This window comes from Nomascus leucogenys, chromosome 5, assembly GCF_006542625.1.
Source record: "Nomascus leucogenys isolate Asia chromosome 5, Asia_NLE_v1, whole genome shotgun sequence".
NCBI classification, from domain to species: domain Eukaryota; kingdom Metazoa; phylum Chordata; class Mammalia; order Primates; family Hylobatidae; genus Nomascus; species Nomascus leucogenys.
In genome coordinates this window covers 48,931,374-48,950,807 of record NC_044385.1, presented here as the reverse complement: position 1 = coordinate 48,950,807, position 19,434 = coordinate 48,931,374, and the positions used below count along the sequence as shown (strand labels likewise).

At 37.5% G+C, this 19,434-nt stretch overlaps 1 protein-coding gene across 2 annotated transcripts in view; it reads right to left on the bottom strand.

The window, feature by feature from the left end:
- INTS7 (integrator complex subunit 7) overlaps nucleotides 1-19,434 on the bottom strand; it is a 100,997-nt gene that overhangs the window by 25,716 nt on the left and 55,847 nt on the right. For both annotated transcript variants that reach the window (XM_012506770.2, XM_030813045.1), the window contains exons 11-14: nucleotides 16,469-16,708; nucleotides 14,792-14,929; nucleotides 13,376-13,582; nucleotides 293-487 (exon numbers count right to left, since the gene is read on the bottom strand). In XM_012506770.2, coding sequence (XP_012362224.1) covers nucleotides 293-487; nucleotides 13,376-13,582; nucleotides 14,792-14,929; nucleotides 16,469-16,708 — 780 coding nt within the window. The remainder of the gene's footprint in view (nucleotides 1-292; nucleotides 488-13,375; nucleotides 13,583-14,791; nucleotides 14,930-16,468; nucleotides 16,709-19,434) is intronic.

Below are 19,434 nucleotides of genomic sequence, written 5' to 3'. Positions count from 1 at the left end.
TTTAGTTTTTTCAAGTTCCACTAAAATAATTTAGTTATAAACATTCTCAAGTTTTTAAAAAAATCTGTGTCCTTTCTCTTTATATAAATACGTAGCACCCATTGAGGTACCATGAATCACTTTATCATTCTAATAACACATCAGCCTATTTTTTAGCCAGACAGCTGAGTTAATAAACATTTATAATAATGTCTGAGTCAAACCACCGATTTTATATTTCACAACTTTTCATCTTACAACTTCAAAAATCTCTAAAGTGTAAATAAAAAATGCACTGAAAGTTAAGACATGCCTGATTGGAGATGCGACCACACCTCTGGAGGTCGTTTCCTAAGGTCATGGCAATAGTTGTGGCAATTGCAGGTGGTGGGCTTGTCTTCAGGCTATTACAAGTACAGATAAGTTGAGAGAAGGCTTGTAAAAGGTCAATCCTGAGTTTTACAAATTCACATTGAAAGCTTAAAGGATTCAGTGGTGTACTAGCTGCCTGGAAAAAAAAAAGAGATATTTAAGACAAAGTAAACAGAACAGTGAGATGAGGCAGTACCAAGTTATTTATCAGTTTGTGGTCAAGTGCAGTAGTTCTCTAAAAACACTGATTGATAAAAACCTAAATGATAAAAAGAATAATGTAATATTAGAAGGAAAAACATTGTTATTAAACACCAGCTCTGAAAAACTGTATGTACAATCATTATTCAAAGGTTCCTTACTGCCTACATTCACAAAGACCCCATAATATGTGGGCTGTCAAGAACATCATCAAGAAGATAATCACGGCCGGGCGCGGTGGCTCACACCTGTAATCCCAGCACTTCGGAAGGTCGAGGCGGGCGGATCACAAGGTCAGGAGATCAAAACCATCCTGGCTAACATGGTGAAAGCCCGTCTCTACTAAAAATACAAAAAAATTAGCTGGGCCTTGTGGTGGGCGCCTGTAGTCCTAGCTACTCAGGAGGCTGAGGCAGGAGAATGGCACGAACCTGGGAGGCAGAGTTTGCAGTGAGCCGAGATCGCGCCACTGCACTCCAGCCTGGGCGACAGAGCGAGACACTGTTTCAAAAAAAAAAAAAAAGGAGATAATCACATAAGGGATGCTTCAAGGACATTACCATCCCCCAAAATCCCCTGTTACCTTGCTACCTTCCTAATCTGAAATTCCCATCACTGGAACCTTGAAAAGTTGGGGGCAGAAAGAAAAAGAAAGATAAGGGTAGGAGGAATATGTTTCTAGACACTCACTGTTTTTAAAAAATGAACATTGCCTCAAAGTTACCCTCTTCCACTGCTAGCCCAAATTTCTTTTTTTTTTTTTTTTTTTTTTGAGACAGAGTATCATTCTATCACCCAGGCTGGAGTGCAGTGGCACAATCATGTCTCACTGCAGCCTCAAATTTCTGGGCTCAAATTATCCTCTCACCTGAGTTTCCCAAGTAGCTGGGACTAAGGGTGCGCACCACCATGCCCGGCTAATTTTTTTTTGAGACAGAGTTTCGCTCTTGTTGCCCAAGCTGGAGTGCAATGGCACGATCTCAGCTCACTGCAAGCTCCATCTTCTGGGTTCAAGCGATTCTCCTGCCTCAGCCTCCGGAGTAGCTGGAACTACAGGCGCCTGCCACCACGCCTGGCTAATTTTTTGTATTTTTAGTAGAGATGGGGTTTCACCGTGTTAACCAGGATGGTCTCGATCTCCTGACGTCATGATCCGCCTGCCTCGGCCTCCCAAAGTGCTGGGATTACAGGTGAGAGCCACCACGCCTGGCTGTGCCCGGCTAATTTTTTTTGTAGAGACGGGGTCTCACTATGTTGCTCAGGCTGGCCTCAAACTCCTGTAGCCCAGATTAATTTTAAAAATAATTTCTGAGTAGACACTTCAGAAAGCACAGAGAAGACACCAAGGAAGAAGAGGTTGTAACACACAAATAAGTTTCAGTGAGGATGGAGGGCTATCAGGGGTAAGTCTTGGGTAGCATTAGCTAGGTAGAAAAGGTAAATGGTAAGGCAAGCCAGGGTGGGCAGAGAACTAAGAAAATCTTTAACTATTTGGCAACTGTCCTAATGGAGATCCTAGCACTATGTACTTTTAACAAAAGGCACATACTAAAAATGTGCTAATTTAACAATAAACGGAAGCATAGTGAAAATTTTCCTCTATGACGTGACCCACTTAAACACGTTGATGCTGTTTCTTAGATACTATCTCACATTAGGCTTTTAGCAAAAGAGCCAGACATGATTTTGGGGTTCTAGAAGTCAGTTCCAATATTATCTGGCCAATTTTACCTCATATTGACCTTAGCATGGCCATCTCTACTATTAAGTGTCAAATGATCTGTTTTATTATTTGATAGCATTCACATTTTACTCTACAAATTAGTAAACCACTCTCCGTATACTTTTTTTTTTAAATTATACTTTAAGTTCTAGGGTACTTGTGCACAATGTGCAGGTTTGTTACACATGTATACATGTGCCATGTTGGTGTGCTGGACTCATTAACTTGTCATTTACATTAGGTGTATCTCCTAATGCTATCCCTCCCTGCTCCCCCAACCACGACAGGCCCCAGTATGTGATGTTCCCCACCCTGTGTCCAAGTGTTCTCATTGTTCAATTCCCACCTATGAGCGAGAACACGCAGTGTTTAGTTTTCTGTCCTTGTGAGAGTTTGCTCAGAATGATGGTTTCCAGCTTCATCCATGTCCCTACAAATGACATGAACTCATCTTTTTTTATGGCTGCATAGTATTGCATGGTGTATATGTGCCACATTTTCTTAATCCAGTCTAACACTGATGGACATTTGGGTTGGTTCCAAGTCTTTGCTATTGTGAATAGTGCCGCAGTAAACATAAGTGTGCATGTATCTTTATAGCAGCATGATTTATAATCCTTTGGGTACATACCCAGTAATGAGATGGCTGGGTCAAATGGTATTTCTAGTTCTAGATCCTTGAGGAATCACCACACTGTCTTCCACAATGGTTGAACTAGTTTACAGTCCCACTAACAGTGTAAAAGCATATCCTTTTTAAGAATGTATGCTTGCTCTAGTATTCCTCTCAAACTGCAAAGGCCCTTGATGAAACATTTTATATAAGGTAGAGGTAATAACTATACTCAACATATTTAATTCTGTGGTTTTCGACCTTCAGAATTATTTTGTTGTAATCATGAAACAGCACAGATTAGGACATTAAAGAGACTACTTAAATTCTTTTTAATTTCTTGGATGAGATCTGATTCACTGTTATAGGACGATAAATCCCCCCACCTCTTCTGCCTCTTATGCTGCTACTTGCTATTTTAAATTTATGATTCTCGGCAACTTTAGAAGGGACAGGGGTACAAATAAGTGTACGTGATACTGTTATATAAATACTACCAACCAACTTAACAGACAAAAAATACTGGCAATATTGTTCTAACACATCTTACAAAACTGAAAAAGAAGCAAGATGTTGTAGTAAAGGAGATCTGCTGCTACTCTGGATTTATCTCTAACAAGAAATATTTGATGGATGATAATCTTGAAATTGATCGTGCCATCCTAGACCATGCTATACCGAAGGAAAGCAGTGTTACACAAGGTACTTGTATTCAAAAAGAACACAGAAAGAGACGGATTTGTAACAAAGGTCAAAGACTTTTACTTAAAGGGTAATATCATTCAATAACAATGGGAGATGTATAAGAAATAAAATTTGGACTATAGAAGTATGAATAATGCCAATGAGAAATAAAGGGATCTCATTTCCTTTTCTTACCACTGGGGCTAAAGCTTAAACAGAGGTTGGGTTCTAACATCAGGAGATAAAGCAAACACTGTGTATAATCAAAATTACCCCTAAAAATTCCTCAGGAATGAATTATTTCCAGTTATTTCAACATAGCCAGATGAAGGAAAAACAAACTCAGAACTGTTTTCTAATGCTCATTCTGGGGTATAAGCTAATTGAGAAGAATGGTTGGCAAAATTGTCTCCACTATCCAAATAGTCTTTTTTTTTTTTTTTGGCTAAACATATAGAGTTAAATGTGTGTTAAACATGCATATAACTAATACTATTTCACAGAATTTCTGATTTGTATTACATACACTGTTTTCTAAACAGAGCTAGCTAAAGAAACCAATATAGCTGGAAAAAAGCTACCTGATAAGCTATTATTGTGAAAGAGGTCTCCAGAACTTTTTTCATCTTGCAGAACTGAAACTTTATACTCATTGAACAACAAACTCCCCCTTTCCCCTTGCCTCAAGCCCCTGGCAACCACTGTTCTACTGTCTGTTTCTATGAATTTGACTACTTTAGATATCATATAGGTGGAATCATACAGTATATGTCTTCTGTGACTGGCTTATTTCACTTAGCATAAGGTCAGTTTTTAAAAGAATAAGCCAAGTGTAAAGCTAGGAGAAACTAGATTCAACCAGCCCTCCTACTAAGACCAACTGGGAAAATGGAACAAAATATTAAAAGTATCTATGTGAAAGCACTGAAGAACTCCTAAGGTTATAAGGACCTGTGCAGCCAAAATCATGAAGAGAAGGGAAACCCAAAAAGGTAGCCCTGACATAAGCTAATTTGAAAACTGCTACTGAAAAGCTGAGCAGAGCTTTCAGCAGTCTCATAAAACTAGAAAGGACTGTGGAAAATACTTCATTCAGGCTTTCTGCTGTAACCTCAAAGAACTATACCCTAGGAATCAGGAGAACCCAAAAATATGCTGGCCCTCACAAGAACTGAAGCCTAGCTTTGAATCAGTTCAATCCTTGGCTGAAACACACTGTCCAAAATTCAATTAAAAAATAACCAAGCGACTAGGAGCGGTGGCTCACACCTGTAATCCCAGCACTTTGGGAGTCCGAGGCAGGTGGATCACGAGGTCAAGAGTTCGAGACTAGCCTGGCCAACATGGTGAAACCCCATCTCTACCAAAAACACAAAAAATTAGCTGGGCATGGTGGCGCACACCTGTAAATCCCAGCTACTGGGGAGGCTGAGGCAGGAGAATCGCTTGAACTCGGGAGGCGGAGGTTGCAGTGAGCCGAGATTGCACCACTGCACTCTAGCCTGGGCGACAGAGCTGGAAAGACACTGCTGGCATGTCGGGAAAAAAATAAAATAACCAAACATACAAAAATGATGAAACTCCCCAAACCAAGGGGGGAAGAAAAGTAAAAAACACAAACGACAATAGATCCAGATAGCAGAGACATCAGATATGAACTTTAAAATAACTATGATTAATATGTTAAAAAATTAAATGACAAGATGGAGAAACACAGTTGAAAAGTGGAAAATATACGGAAATTCTGGGACTAAAAACATATATTAGGTTAGTGCAAAAGTATGATTTTTGCCACTACTTATATTAATAAATGAAATTAAGAATGTAATGAATGGGTTTAACAGCAGATTAAACAGTGAAAATATTAATGAACTAGAACACAGGACATAGGACAGGAGAAAACATCTAGAGGGAAATGCAGAGAAAGAAAAAGATGGAAAATGGAGAAGAGAATGTAAGAGATATATGAGACTTGGTAAAAAGGATTAATGCAGGTGCAACTGGAGTCCTACATGAAAGAGAAAGGGACAGAAGCAGTATCTAAAGAAATAACAGCCAGGTACAGTGGCTCATGCCTGTAATCCCAGCACTTTGGGAGGCTGGCCTGAGGCCAGGAGTTCAAGACCAGCCTGGGCAACAAAGCGAGACCCCCATCTCTACCAAAAAAAAAAGAAAATTAGCTGGGTGCAGTGGTAGAGTTTGAGGCTGTAGTGAGCTATGATCATGCTGTTGTACTCCAACCTGGGCAACAGATTGAAACCCTTGTCTCAAAAAAAAAAAAAAAAAAAAAAAGGAGAGAGATAATGGCCAAATATTCCAAAACTGATCAGTCATCAAGCCATACATTCAAAAAGTACTACAAAACCCAAAAGGCATTTGCATACAGTACTGGTTAAACTGGAAACCAACATGGGCAACCGGTTAGCAGTTATCTACTAAAGCTGAACCTAAGCATGTCCTATAATGAGGCACTACCACCTAGAAGAAAAGTACATCTATATCAAAAGTCATGTATAAGAATGTTCATAACTGACTTATTCTTAACAGCCCCAAAGTGGAAATAACCCAAATATTCCTCAACAATGAAATCCTAAATAGATTGTATAACAGTCATCCAATGCAATACTCTGCAGCAATAAAAATAAATGAACAATTGCCATATACAACAAAAAACATGAATGAATCATATTATACAGACAGTGCTGAGCAAAAAAAAGCTAGAATCAAAAGAATAATACTGCATGTGTTAAATAATGTTGGAAAACAAGGCAAAACTAAGCCATAGTTTTAGAAATCAAAATAGTCACTACTTCTTGGAAGAAAGGTGAAGGTAGTTAACTGGAATGGGCATGGAGTAGAGAAAAATTTCAACACGAACAAAACACACACCATAAAAAAAAAGATGGGTATCTCAGACTACATTAAAATTAAAAACTGCTATTCATCAGAACATAAAAAGTAGAACATAAAAAGCACGAAAAAAGCCACAAATCTGATAATATCTGCATTTCATATAACAAAAGATTAGTATCCAGAACATATAAAGTACTCTTATAAACCAGTAAGAAAAAAACATAAAAACTAGTACAAAAATGAGCAAAAATCTTCAAAAGGAACTTCACAGAAAATAAAACACAAATGGTCAAACATATGAAACAAATGTCTAATTGTATTAGTAATCTGGGAAAAGCCAATCATAAGCTTTAGAACCTACCAGACAAAGAGAAAAATGTATGACAATAGGAACTCTTATACACTGCTGAGAGGACTTTAAATTTGTAAAGCCACTGGGAAAAATCTGGTATTAGCTAGTCAATTTAAAGATGCACATAACCTGTGCAATTCCACTCTTAGGTAATATCTTACGGCAATATCTCTAAACAGGAACAGGAGTATTCTTAGCATTGCAGGAGATTAGGTATTTAGCCACTGACCATTACTGCCAGTAGCAATGCTTCCCAACTCCCCATCACTGTGACAAAAAGAAACATCCACACACACTTCCAAATTGGAGCAAGGGGCAGATACACAGCTCTGAGTGAAGTCCACTGCCCTAGAGAAGGGTTTTTTTCTACCTGAGTACTACTGACATTCTGAACTGAATAAATTCTTTTTTTATTATAATTATTTTTGCATTTTCTTTTTTAATTATTATTATTATTATACTTTAAGTTTTAAGGTACATGTGCACAACGTGCAGGTTACATATGTATACATGTGCCATAGTTGGTGTGCTGCACCCATTAACTCGTCATTTAGCATTAGGTATATCTCCTAATGCTATCCCTCCGACCCCCTCCATCCCACAACAGTCCCCGGAGTGTGATGTTCCCCTTCCTGTGTCCATGTGTTCTCATTGTTCAATTCCCACCTATGAGAACATGCGGTGTTTGGTTTTTTGTCCTTGTGATAGTTTACTGAGAATGATGATTTCCAGTTTCATCTGTGTCCCTACAAAGGACATGAACTCATTATTTTTTATGGCTGCATAGTATTCCATGGTGTATATGTGCCACGTTTTCTTAATCCAGTCTATTGTTGTTGGACATTTGGGTTGGTTCCAAGTCTTCGCTATTGTGAACAGTGCCGCAATAAACATACGTGTGCATGTGTCTTTATAGCAGCATGATTTATAGTCCTTTGGGTATATACCCAGTAATGGGATGGCTGGGTCAAATGGTATTTCTAGTTCTAGATCCCTGAGGAATCGCCACACTGACTTCCACAATGGTTGAACTAGTTTACAGTCCCACCAACAGTGTAAAAGTGTTCCTATTTCTCCACATCCTCTCCAGCACCTGTTGTTTCCTGACTTTTTAATGATCGCCATTCTAACTGGTGCGAGATGGTGTCTCATTGTGGTTTTGATTTGCATTTCTCTGATGGCCAGTGATGATGAGCATTTTTTCACGTGTTTTTTGGCTGCATAAATGTTTTCTTTTGAGAAGTGTCTGTTCATGTCCTTTGCCCACTTTTTGATGGGGTTGTTTGTTTTCTTCTTGCAAATTTGTTTGAGTTCATTGTAGATTCTGGATATTAGCCCTTTGTCAGATGAGTAAGTTGTGAAAATTTTCTCACATTTTGTAGGTTGCCTGTTCACTCTGATGGTAGTTTCTTTTGCTGTGCAGAAGCTCTTTAGTCTATGACAAACCCACAGCCAATATCATACTGAATGGGCAAAAACTGGAAGCATTCCCTTTGAAAACTGGCACAAGACAGGGATGCCCTCTCTCACCACTCCTATTCAACATAGTGTTGGAAGTTCTGGCCAGGGCAATTAGGCAAGAGAAGGAAATAAAGGGTATTCAATTGGAAAAGAGGAAGTCAAACTGTCCCTGTTTGCAGATGACATGATTGTATATCTAGAAAACCCCATTGTCTCAGCCCAAAATCTCCTTAAGCTGATAAGCAACTTCAGCAAAGTCTCAGGATACAAAATCAATGTACAAAAATCACAAGCATTCTTATACACCAATAACAGACAAACAGAGAGCCAAATCATGACTGAACTCCCATTCACAATTGCTTCAAAGAGAATAAAATACCTAGGACTCCAACTTACAAGGGACGTGAAGGACCTCTTCAAGGAGAACTACAAACCACTGCTCAATGAAATAAAAGAGGATACAAACACATGGAAGAACATTCCATGCTCATGGGTTAGAAGAATCAATATCGTGAAAATGGCCATACTGCCCAAGGTAATTTATAGATTCAATGCCATCCCCATCAAGCTACCAATGACTTTCTTCACAGAATTGGAAAAAACTACTTTAAAGTTCATATGGAACCAAAAAAGAGCCCGCATCACCAAGTCAATCCTAAGCCAAAAGAACAAAGATGGAGGCATCACGCTACCTGACTTCACACTATACTACAAGGCTACAGTAACCAAAACAGCATGGTACTGGTACCAAAACAGAGATATAGATCAATGGAACAAAACAGAGCCCTCAGAAATAACGCCGCATATTTACAACTATCTGATCTTTGACAAACCTGACAAAAACAAGCAATGGGGAAAGGATTCCCTATTTAATAAATGGTGCTGGGAAAACTGGCTAGCCATATGTAGAAAGCTGAAACTGGATCCCTTCCTTACACCTTATACAAAAATTAATTCAACATGGATTAAAGACTTACATGTTAGACCTAAAACCATAAAAACCCTAGAAGAAAACCTAGACATTACCATTCAGGACATAGGCATGGGCAAGGACTTCATGTCTAAAACACCAAAAGCAATGGCAACAAAAGCCAAAATTGACAAATGGGATCTAATTAAACTGAATAAATTCTTTGTTGAGGGGGGCTCTCCTGTGCATTCCCTCTGCACTAAATGCCAGTAACAACTGGGCAAGTGGTGGTAACCAAAAAAGGCTCCAGATACTGCCAAATATCCCCTGGAGGATAAAACCATCCCTGGTTGAGAACCACTGTCCTAGAGAAACCTTTGCAGTAAGTGCATCAAAAGATATGTACAAGAATGTTCAGAGCAGTATGTTGGTAACAGCAAGTAACTGGAAAAATCAAAATGCTTATCAACACTAGAGTGGGAAAATAAATTGATGTATATTCTTATGATGCAAGACTATATGGCAGAGAAATTGACCTACAGCTTCCTGCAACAAAACGGATGAATCTTAGAAACATAAGTTAGATGATCAAAGCAAGTCAAAGAAAAATATGACTCCTTTTTATATAAAATTCAAAAACAAGCAACATAAAACAGAACTTTGTTTAGAGTTACAAAAAAGCATGTTGAAATTATAAAGAAAGGGTTGGGCATTGGGCTTACGCCTGTAATGCCAGCACTTTGAGAGGTCGAGGTGGGTGGATCACCTTAGGTCAGGAGTTCGAGACCAGTCTGGCGAACATGGTGAAACCCTGTCTCTACTAAAAATACAAAAATTAGCCAGGCATGGTGGAGAGCGCCTGTGATCCCAGCTACTTGGGAGGGTGAGGCAGGAGAATCACTTGAACCTGGGAAGTGGAGGTTGCAGTGAGCCAAGATCGTGCCACTGCACTCCAGCCTGGTGACAAGAGTGAAACTCAGTCTCAAAAAAAAAAAAAAAAAAAAAAAAAGAAAAGAAAAGAAAAGAAAAAGAAAAAATTATAAAGAAAGGCAATGGAACAGTAAACACAAGATGCAAAGTACTGTTACCTTTGTGGGAAGGAAACAGTATACAAATGTGGAGGCACATATAAGAATTTTACTTTTTTTTTTTTTTTTTTTTAGGAGACAGTGTCTTGCTATGTGACCCAGGGTGATATTCACAAGCATATAAGAATTTTAAAGGCAATGGTAATGTCCTATTTTCTAACTGGATGTTTGGATATTTGTTGTATTTTTTTATGCCCTACGTAATATATGTGTAGATATTATGCCTATTCAATATTTAATAACAAAAATTAAATGATTAAAAAAAACTATTGTAGATAAAACGCTAAGCTGGTTCCTCTGATTCAAGTTCCCTGGTATCCACACCTTGGGCAGGCTGAATATCATCAGTTTGAAAACCTAAAATCTGAAATGATCCAAATTCTGAAATGCTCCAAAATCTGAAACTGACATGATGTTCAAAGGAAATGTTCATTGGAGCATTTCAAATTTTGAATTAGGAAGGCTCAACTGGCATAATGCAAATATTCCAAAATCCAAAGAAACCTCAAAATACAAAACATTCCTGGTTCCAAGCATTTTACATTAAGGAATACTAAACCTACAACATCTTATTTTGAAGGTGGATAGCACCCAAAATTGCTTCTAACTAATGGAATATGGCAAAAGTGATGAGACTTTGAGGATGTAGTTTAGGTCCCTAATGAATTGACTTTATATTAGTAGAAAGGGAGATCATTTTGAGTGAATCAGATCTAATCAGTTGAGGCCATTAAAAGAGGGTGAGAGATTCTCTTGCTGGTCTGGAAGAACCAGGTTCCACAAGTTCTTCAGGTGCAAGGAAATATATTCTGCAACAAATTCATGATCTTAGAACAGGATCCTGAGCTTCCTTGAGCCTCAGATATCTGAGACTGGCCCTCACAGACACCTTGATTGCAGTTTTGTGATACCATGAGCAGAGGACCCAGCTAAGCCATGCCTGGACTACTACTGCTACTTCTTTTTTTTTGAGACAGAGTCTCAGGCTGGAGTGCAATGGCACGATCTCAGCTCACTGCAACCTCCTCTTCCCAGGCTCAGGTGATTCTCCCACCTCAGCCTCCTGAGTAGCTGGGACCACAGGCACATGCCACCACGCCCGGCTAATTTAAAAATTTTTTTTGTAGAGATGGGGTTTTCCAACATTGCACAGGCTGGTCTCAAACTCTTGGGCTCAAGTGATCCTCCCATCTTGGTCTCCCAAGGTACTGGGATTATAGGCATAAGCCCCCACGCCTGGCCTATGCCTAGACTTCTGACCCACAGAAACTGTGAAATAATAAACAGGTATTGTTTTAAGCCACTAAACTTGTAGTAATTTGTTACACAGCACAGAAAGCTAATATAAACACTTTTTTATAATTTTTATTCCTAAGAAATAAGACGACTCTATCATTAATCATTGTATTGAGAAATTAAACACCTAACTTTGCTATCAGGTCTCCATAAACAAAGAATTTTGAACTACTCCTGTTTAGTGTGGCTGAAGCAGATAAAAAGCATGATCCTCAAAGCTGTACGATCTCGGGCATGGATCATTCACATCAGTAAGTTAAAAGGGGCAGCCCATGCTCATATTTACTCAGTTAAAAAGATAGAAAGCAATTGTCAAATCCACACTTACCAAACGAACAGGTTAAAAAATAAAAATAAAAAAAGTCCTCAAAAAAACCCTGAGAGTATATAGTACAATCAGAGTTGTGGGAAACTTCCAACAACTCTGAGGATCATACTGCCTTCCCCTATAGACGACACTCAAGTGAAGAATTATTTCCTGTTTTCCTTAACCCTAAAAACAGTGTTTGACACATACAAAGTGTTTATGACCTGTTGAATAAAACAACTCCATTTCAAAAGGAGAATATCTGAGGCCCAATGACCTACCCAAGGTCACACTGTGTTAATGGCAGAACCAAGACTAAGACAAGGTCTCCTCTCTGTCAATCAAGTGCTTTCTTCCTGTATCAGAATTCAATCCTTAATTATTGTCAAGCCTCATTAAATACACATACCACACAAATCATTAAACAAGTATTAATTATTCAACAGAATTTTTCATAAAATTAATTCCATCTGCCTCATACTGTTTTGTGAGCTTGTCTCTTCAAAGTTCTTACCACTTACGGTACTAAATAATTAACAATTTTCTGCTCCACATAAACTAGAAAATGAAATAGTTCTATTGATGTGAACCAGTAATTATATTTTTCAATTTTCTGAGGCATTTATTAGCCTAATATAGGAAACAACAATCTCTTCCCAGAATATATATATATATAATACTTCAAAATATATGTGCCTCACAGTAGTCTGAATATTCTCTTTAGTGACACCTGTTTTTTCTACTTTGAAACATTTCGAGATAGCCCACCATTCAAAATATTTTAGATATGTCATAAATGTACGTAAACAGGTACCAAAAGTTTTATGGTCCCATCTCAATAGATACAATTTTTAAAGTCGTATGACAGTATTTTTAAAATGTTTAACGTTGATTATATAACTTCTTTACTTTTAAAGGGAAAAAGCCCTTGCATTAATACAAAAAATGCTGATTTCAGGGAACAGGCTCCTACTTAGGAATATAACTAATTTCAAGGAAACATAAGGATCTCTTTGCAACCCTTTCATTTTCTTGGCAGAGATAATAGAAATTACAGCTAGCTAATGGTTAAATGTGGACTAGGAGGATACCACAGAGAGGTACAAAGTGGGACACTAGAATCTTTGATAATTTCTCTTTATCTATAAAGCAAGAAACTCTAGTTACTTAGTCAGTAGCTGCCAGGTATGAGATGAGGTCAGGGGTTTATGTTTGATGGTGGTACTGATGCACACAGGCTGGAATCTTACTAGTAAGAGTCTGTAGAGGGAGGATCCTATCTCCACACCACTTACCCATTCTGCATGGATTCAGCAATCCTCTTCATATGTGGTACCCAGTTCTTTATAACAAGAAAATGATAAACTTTTACCAATCTAAGAATGTTAAAAAGGGGAAAAGGTTAAGGGTTTATTTCCATGACCTATTTCACATCAGCAGGTTTCTCAAGTTAGTTGAAATAGGACAATCTAAAAAGAGAAGGGAGAGAACTCTCACACAAGTCATCATCACCAAAGGTGAATTAAGAGGACTTACTGTTAAGGAAGCAATCCCTTTGTGATAGAATTTTAAAGATTCGGCAATGCAGGAAAGTGCTGAACTATAATTTTCCTCTTGCAACCCAGTGAGACACTGTTCTGCATGTGAAAACTCCTTCAAACTATTTAGCCAGAAGTAGAAGTGTTCTGAGGCAACCTGAGTCAGCAAACTCTGATAAAGCTCTTTGGCCATGTCATGATTACCCTAAAAACAAAAAAAGAAAAGAAAAAAGAATACAAGGAGCACACGGTGAGGTTCTTACATTTGAAAGAGTTGATGCAGCAGCTAAAAGAGAAACCCAAACCCTGGATAAGTCTGAACAATCATTCCTCATATTATGTAATTCTCTGAGACTCTGTCTAAATATTTCCTCAGAGAAAATATGCTGAGTTGTTTTTATGTAACATAATGCTTGAAATTCTTTACTAAAACAGTTCCAAAAGAGAAAATAAATGGAATTAACTATAAACCAAGTCTAGAACTTTAGCCCAAAATATAGAAAGTATAAATACTTTTTTATGTTATTCTAGATGAACTATTTAGTGGGTGACAGAAACCCCAGAGGAGAAGCCACAGTTGTAGGGAGAAATGTGAATACCATTTAATGCCTGGGGCCAGGGATACTCAATGTCCTGCAATGCTTGGGACAGAACAGTATAATGAAGAATTGTCCTGCCAAGAGTGTGTGCTTCTCCCCATTTGAGAAGCAACATAAAATTAAGAACATGCACTTCAATCACCTAGAGTAATGCTTCCTCAAACTTTGGTCTCTGGACTTACCCTCAAAGGATTATTTTTTAAATTTATTTTTAGCAGAGACAGGCTTTTGCTATGTCAGCCAGGCTGGTCTCAAACTCCTGGCCTCAAGAGATTTGCCCGCCTTGGCCTCCCACAAAGTACTGGGATTACATGCGTGAGCCACTCCACCCAGCCAGGATTTCTGCACTAACCAAGGTTTCTATTTCCTCTCAAACAAAATTAATAAAACTTGTTAGGCTTTCCATACGGCTGACAAGAGTACAGCATACTAAAGCTTTCCCATTTCTACTTAAGAATGACAAGGTTGGGGAGAGGAACAAAGATGTGGTATACTGAGAAAGGAAGATAGAAACAGCGGGTGGGAGGTGGCCTTGGTTATAACAATACAGAGCAAAATGAAAGTGGCACTAACAACCTACAGCCAGAAAGGGCCCAGATTTTAACTTCCTCATTACTAATACCAACAACATAGATACCATTCTTTTATGATAAAAGTTAAAAATCAGGTCCTTTCTTTCCTCATCTTCAGAACCCATGACTAAAAGGTACTTCCATCTTTATTTTTAGTTTTGACTACAACTAATAATCATACAATTGAAGGTACATGACCTGACATTTCCAGCAACCCAGTTCACTCAGAAGGGTAACACATACCATTCTGGAAGCCTGTCTGGCAATACGGTATACAGTCCATCCATTGGAGACACTTTCAAGCTGCTGCTTAATTACTGCCTTACTTTCCACAGACAATGCCTTCTGACTTGCAACAAAAATCACAGTAGCCAAACTCACCTACCATTGGGCAAGAAGAAAACCAAGAAAATCATTTAATTTTATTCAGTGTCATTGATAACCTATCCCAAAGGGAGGAAAACTAATTAGAGTCCACTACAAAAGACAAAATTTGTTTTCCATTGACATTTATTTAATTTTTTATTTTGAAGTCATTAAGTAATTTATTCCATTCACTCAGGGCACTCTTTATAACAGCAAGAAAGTAGAAGCAATACCCATAATATGGATAAATTATATAACATAATCAAACAATGAGATACATACAAAAAATGGATAAACTAGAGATAGACTTTCCAACATAGATGACAAGCAAAATAGCCAAAAATATGCAAAATGCAAAAGATTACAAGTAGTATGATAAAGTTTACATAAAATTAAAAATATGCAAAATATTGCATATTGCTTAGGGATATACACTTTGGTAGTAAAAGAATAACAGGCATGAGAATGATAAATACCAAATTCAGGATAGTGGTTACCTGAGAGAAGGGAGGAGATGCTATCAGCAAGGTAAACAGGGGGCTTCAACTAAACTGTTAATACCTTTTTCTTAAGCTAGATAATGAATGCAAGAGTTTTCACGGTATTATTCCTTAGATTTTTTTGAATATTATGTTTCATAATTTAAGACTATCTTAAAGTAGTATTCACAAAAAAGATATCAGGACCGTTAGTTCAAAATGCCACTTCAATAAAAAATAAACTTAGCTAACTGCCTCTTAATATTTCAAAGCTGATTCATACAAAGATCCATACATTTGGTCATCAAGGTAACCTTTTCTGGCAGCAAATGATGAGATGACCCCATCTGGAGGATTAAATATAAAACAGGCTTGAATAAGTCATTTCATGATATTTTTTCCCACATTCTAAATTAAGATGAACAGAACAATATGGAATGGCGACCTTACAACTTTCATTTAATTTACAATTATTTAGAATGTAGCCTACTCTCAGTCCTGCAGAACTTTTCAACTAAACATTTTATAGCTTCCGCAGTTTCTGTTTCTTTCTAAGCATGTACTTTTCCCAACCCCAAGGGTCTACAGAAGCCTAAACTGGATCCTAAACAGCTAAAGAGGTCCTGGAATGGAAAACATAAATTTGGGCTAATTTATGGTCATCATTATCATTAGATTTTTAACTTCTATTTTCTAAAGTACAAAACAGGGTTTAGTTCATTATTTACTCTGTATAAGAAAGAAAAAAGTTTCATTTTCATTCTGTCCTTTGTAATAAAAGAAAAACATGAGATTGAAGTCTTTGGCTATACTAAGCTGATTTGACAGGGTTTAGGAAGAAAGCAGTTTTAGAGGTGAACAAAACACAGCTTTCTAAATCAAAAGTGAAAAAAGTAAAAAGCTCATAGAGCCAATTCTATTTTGACATCAGCACACTCTTTGGTCTTATGTAATGAATTTAACCTATTGTTTGTTCTGCTTTTTAAGTAAAGTCAAACAGTAATGTTGACTTAAAAGTAATTCCCACTAGACCAGATCCTAGTCATTCAAAGGAGATTCAAAATGGGCTTTTTACCAGAAGTTCTTGTTGCTTGTCTGTGGCTGATCGTCCAATCACCTTGTACAGCTCCATGAGGTCACCAAGCATCCCATCACCCAGCACCGGCAGCTGCATGGCAATGGCTGCCAGGCAATGGCACATCAAAATCCGGGCAGCATCTTGAGCACTGTGCAATTGAGTCAACAAGGTCTCAACCACTGACTGGCTAAGATGGGGCCTGCCCTTGGCCAACTTCACCATACAGTTTAGAGCAATCTGCAAGCCAAAAAGAAAATGAACTAGTTACATTCTGAAGATATAGATGAAGCTTTAAAGAAAAGAGCCTTGTACAGGTTACTGGGGAAAATCAGGGGTGAGGTTTCTTGTAGGCATAGCATTTTTCTTCATAAGAAACACGAGGGAACATTAGGGTTTGTGAAGTGCACTACGTTTAAAATAACAAATTAGGACAGCACGTCAACCACTCATTTCAATCTAAGACTATTAAAATACTTTTAAGAAAGATGGAAATCATAAGGAAGAATGCTGAAGAGGCAAATATAGGCCAAATGTCACCATCACTGTACTATCATTACTTTTCAGGAACTGCTTCTGAAGTGTGGCTTGTAAACTATGCCAGCATCTCCCAGGATGAAAATAAAAATATAGATTCCTGAATTAACATACATGTGTGTGCGTGTGTTGAGGCTACTGAGGGTTCACAGTTTTAAAAAGATGCCTTAGATGACTCTAAGTACACTGAAGTGGGAAAGACGTTCCCAATTTTCTCTTATTTCTCAACTGAAATCTAAAAACCAATTTGGCTACAGAAATTCTCTTACCAAGGCCTTGTTAAAGGCATCACTAATATCCAGCCAAAAAACTAGAAACCTAGAAATATTCCCACTTTTACATAGCTAACAGATTCTTTTGTCAAGTCTCCAATATCCACTGTTAGCACCTTTCCATTCTCTCTACCATATCATAAATCTCTTCCTAATTCCAATTTCTTGAAAAGACGGGCCCTTCAATCCATCCTTCACAATGCAGCCATGTAGCCATCAGTGGGGTGTTAGGCACACACATAAACTTTAGAGTCTGATAAATGCAAGGGCTGAAGCTCAGCTTGCCCCTTATTAGCTAGGTGGCTTTGAACAAGGTACTTCTCTCTCTCAGCCTTAAGTTTCTGATGTGTATAAGAGGGGAACACATTTCATTATAGGGTTATTGAGTGACTGAAAGAAATGTATATGTAAGTCTTCAACAAAGTTTGGCACATAATAGACATTCAAATAACAATAATAATTACGACAAAGGTTACCATTACTTTAAAATTATATTATCTCCTCATTACCTATAGAATCAAAGCCATAATACCATGTTATTTGATATCCTCTATGATTGAACTACTTTTCCAAACCTCAAATTATTTCATCCAGCCACACAGTGGGCTAGTCACCATTCTTCTACCACAACAGGTACATTCTTACTTTCAAGTCTTTTATAACAGTGGTCATTGGGCTCAAACAATCTTTCCTCATTACCGTAATTTGATTCCATCTTTCACAACTCAACTCATATGACATTTATTTAAAGTCTTCCCTAATACCCTTGCTTAAAGTTAATCACTCCCGACTCTGACCTCTCATTAGAACTGCACTTTTTTTGTGAAATATCAGAGAATGTATTGTGTTCTGCTTGGTATTATAGTCCCCTATATAAACATCAGTAGCCTATTCTAGATGGGAAGCTCCTCTATTACAGGAACCTTTCTTGGCCATCTATGTATGTCCCACTGTGCTGAATCCAGTATTTTACTGACACCCACAATTGTTGGGAAAAAGATTTGCTTTTAAAAAAAGTTTTAAATGTACTGTGGTTCCAAGGGGATTCTGAGGATCCCCCTTGTGTGGCAACATGTGTTGCCAAACACATGTTGTCTATTTCCCTTCTCTACTTCTTATTAGCTTTCACTTAATGATATTGCTATCTTTATTGTTCATCACTGTGACCATATCACTACTTTCCTTAACATGCTAAAATGAGCCATGACTTCCTTGAAACCATGCCTTAGACAAGCTAACGCTCTTATATGCGCCAACGTTTATCTAACAGTTTCTTACTTCTATTAACTATGCTTTTCCTTATTAATTTTGCACCATCACAAATTATATTTCATGTTTCACTCCAAAAACAGTAGTCTCATTTCACATTTTATTTATTTATTTTTCTTGAAACAGGGTCTCATTCTTTTTTTTTTTGTTATGAAACTGTATTAATTTTATTATATTACCAGTAATTTCCAGCAGTTTCTCTTTTAATTTTTAAACAATTTTATTTAAAAATTAATATTTGTGAGACTAAATTCTCAAAACCAAACTTCATCCTTAATGAATACGTTTCAATTCTTTATGAAAAGGAAAAGCTGTTACGTTATCTGACAAGTAATGCATTATAGTTCATCATTTTGGCACAGGATAGGCTTAACTTGAGTTTTCTTCTTAACTTCTTTTTTTTTTTTTTTTTTTAGACAGTATTTTTATTTTATTATTTTTATTTTTTTATTTTTTATTATTATACTTTAGGTTTTAGGGTACATGTGCACAATGTGCAGGTTTGTTACATATGTATCCATGTGCCATGTTGTTTCGCTGCACCCATTAACTCGTCATTTAGCATTAGGTATATCTCCTAATGCTGTCCCTCCCCCCTCCCCCCACCCCACAACAGTCCCCGGAGTGTGATGTTCCCCTTCCTGTGTCCTTGAGTTCTCATTGTTCAATTCCCATCTATGAGTGAGAACATGCGGTATTTGGTTTTTTGTCCTTGCGATAGTTTACTGAGAATGATGTTTTCCAGTTTCATCCATGTCCCTACAAAGGACATGAACTCATCATTTTTTATGGCTGCATAGTATTCCATGGTGTATATGTGCCACATTTTCTTAATACAGTCTATTGTTGCTGGACAGGGTCTCATTCTTTCACATAGGGTAGAGAACA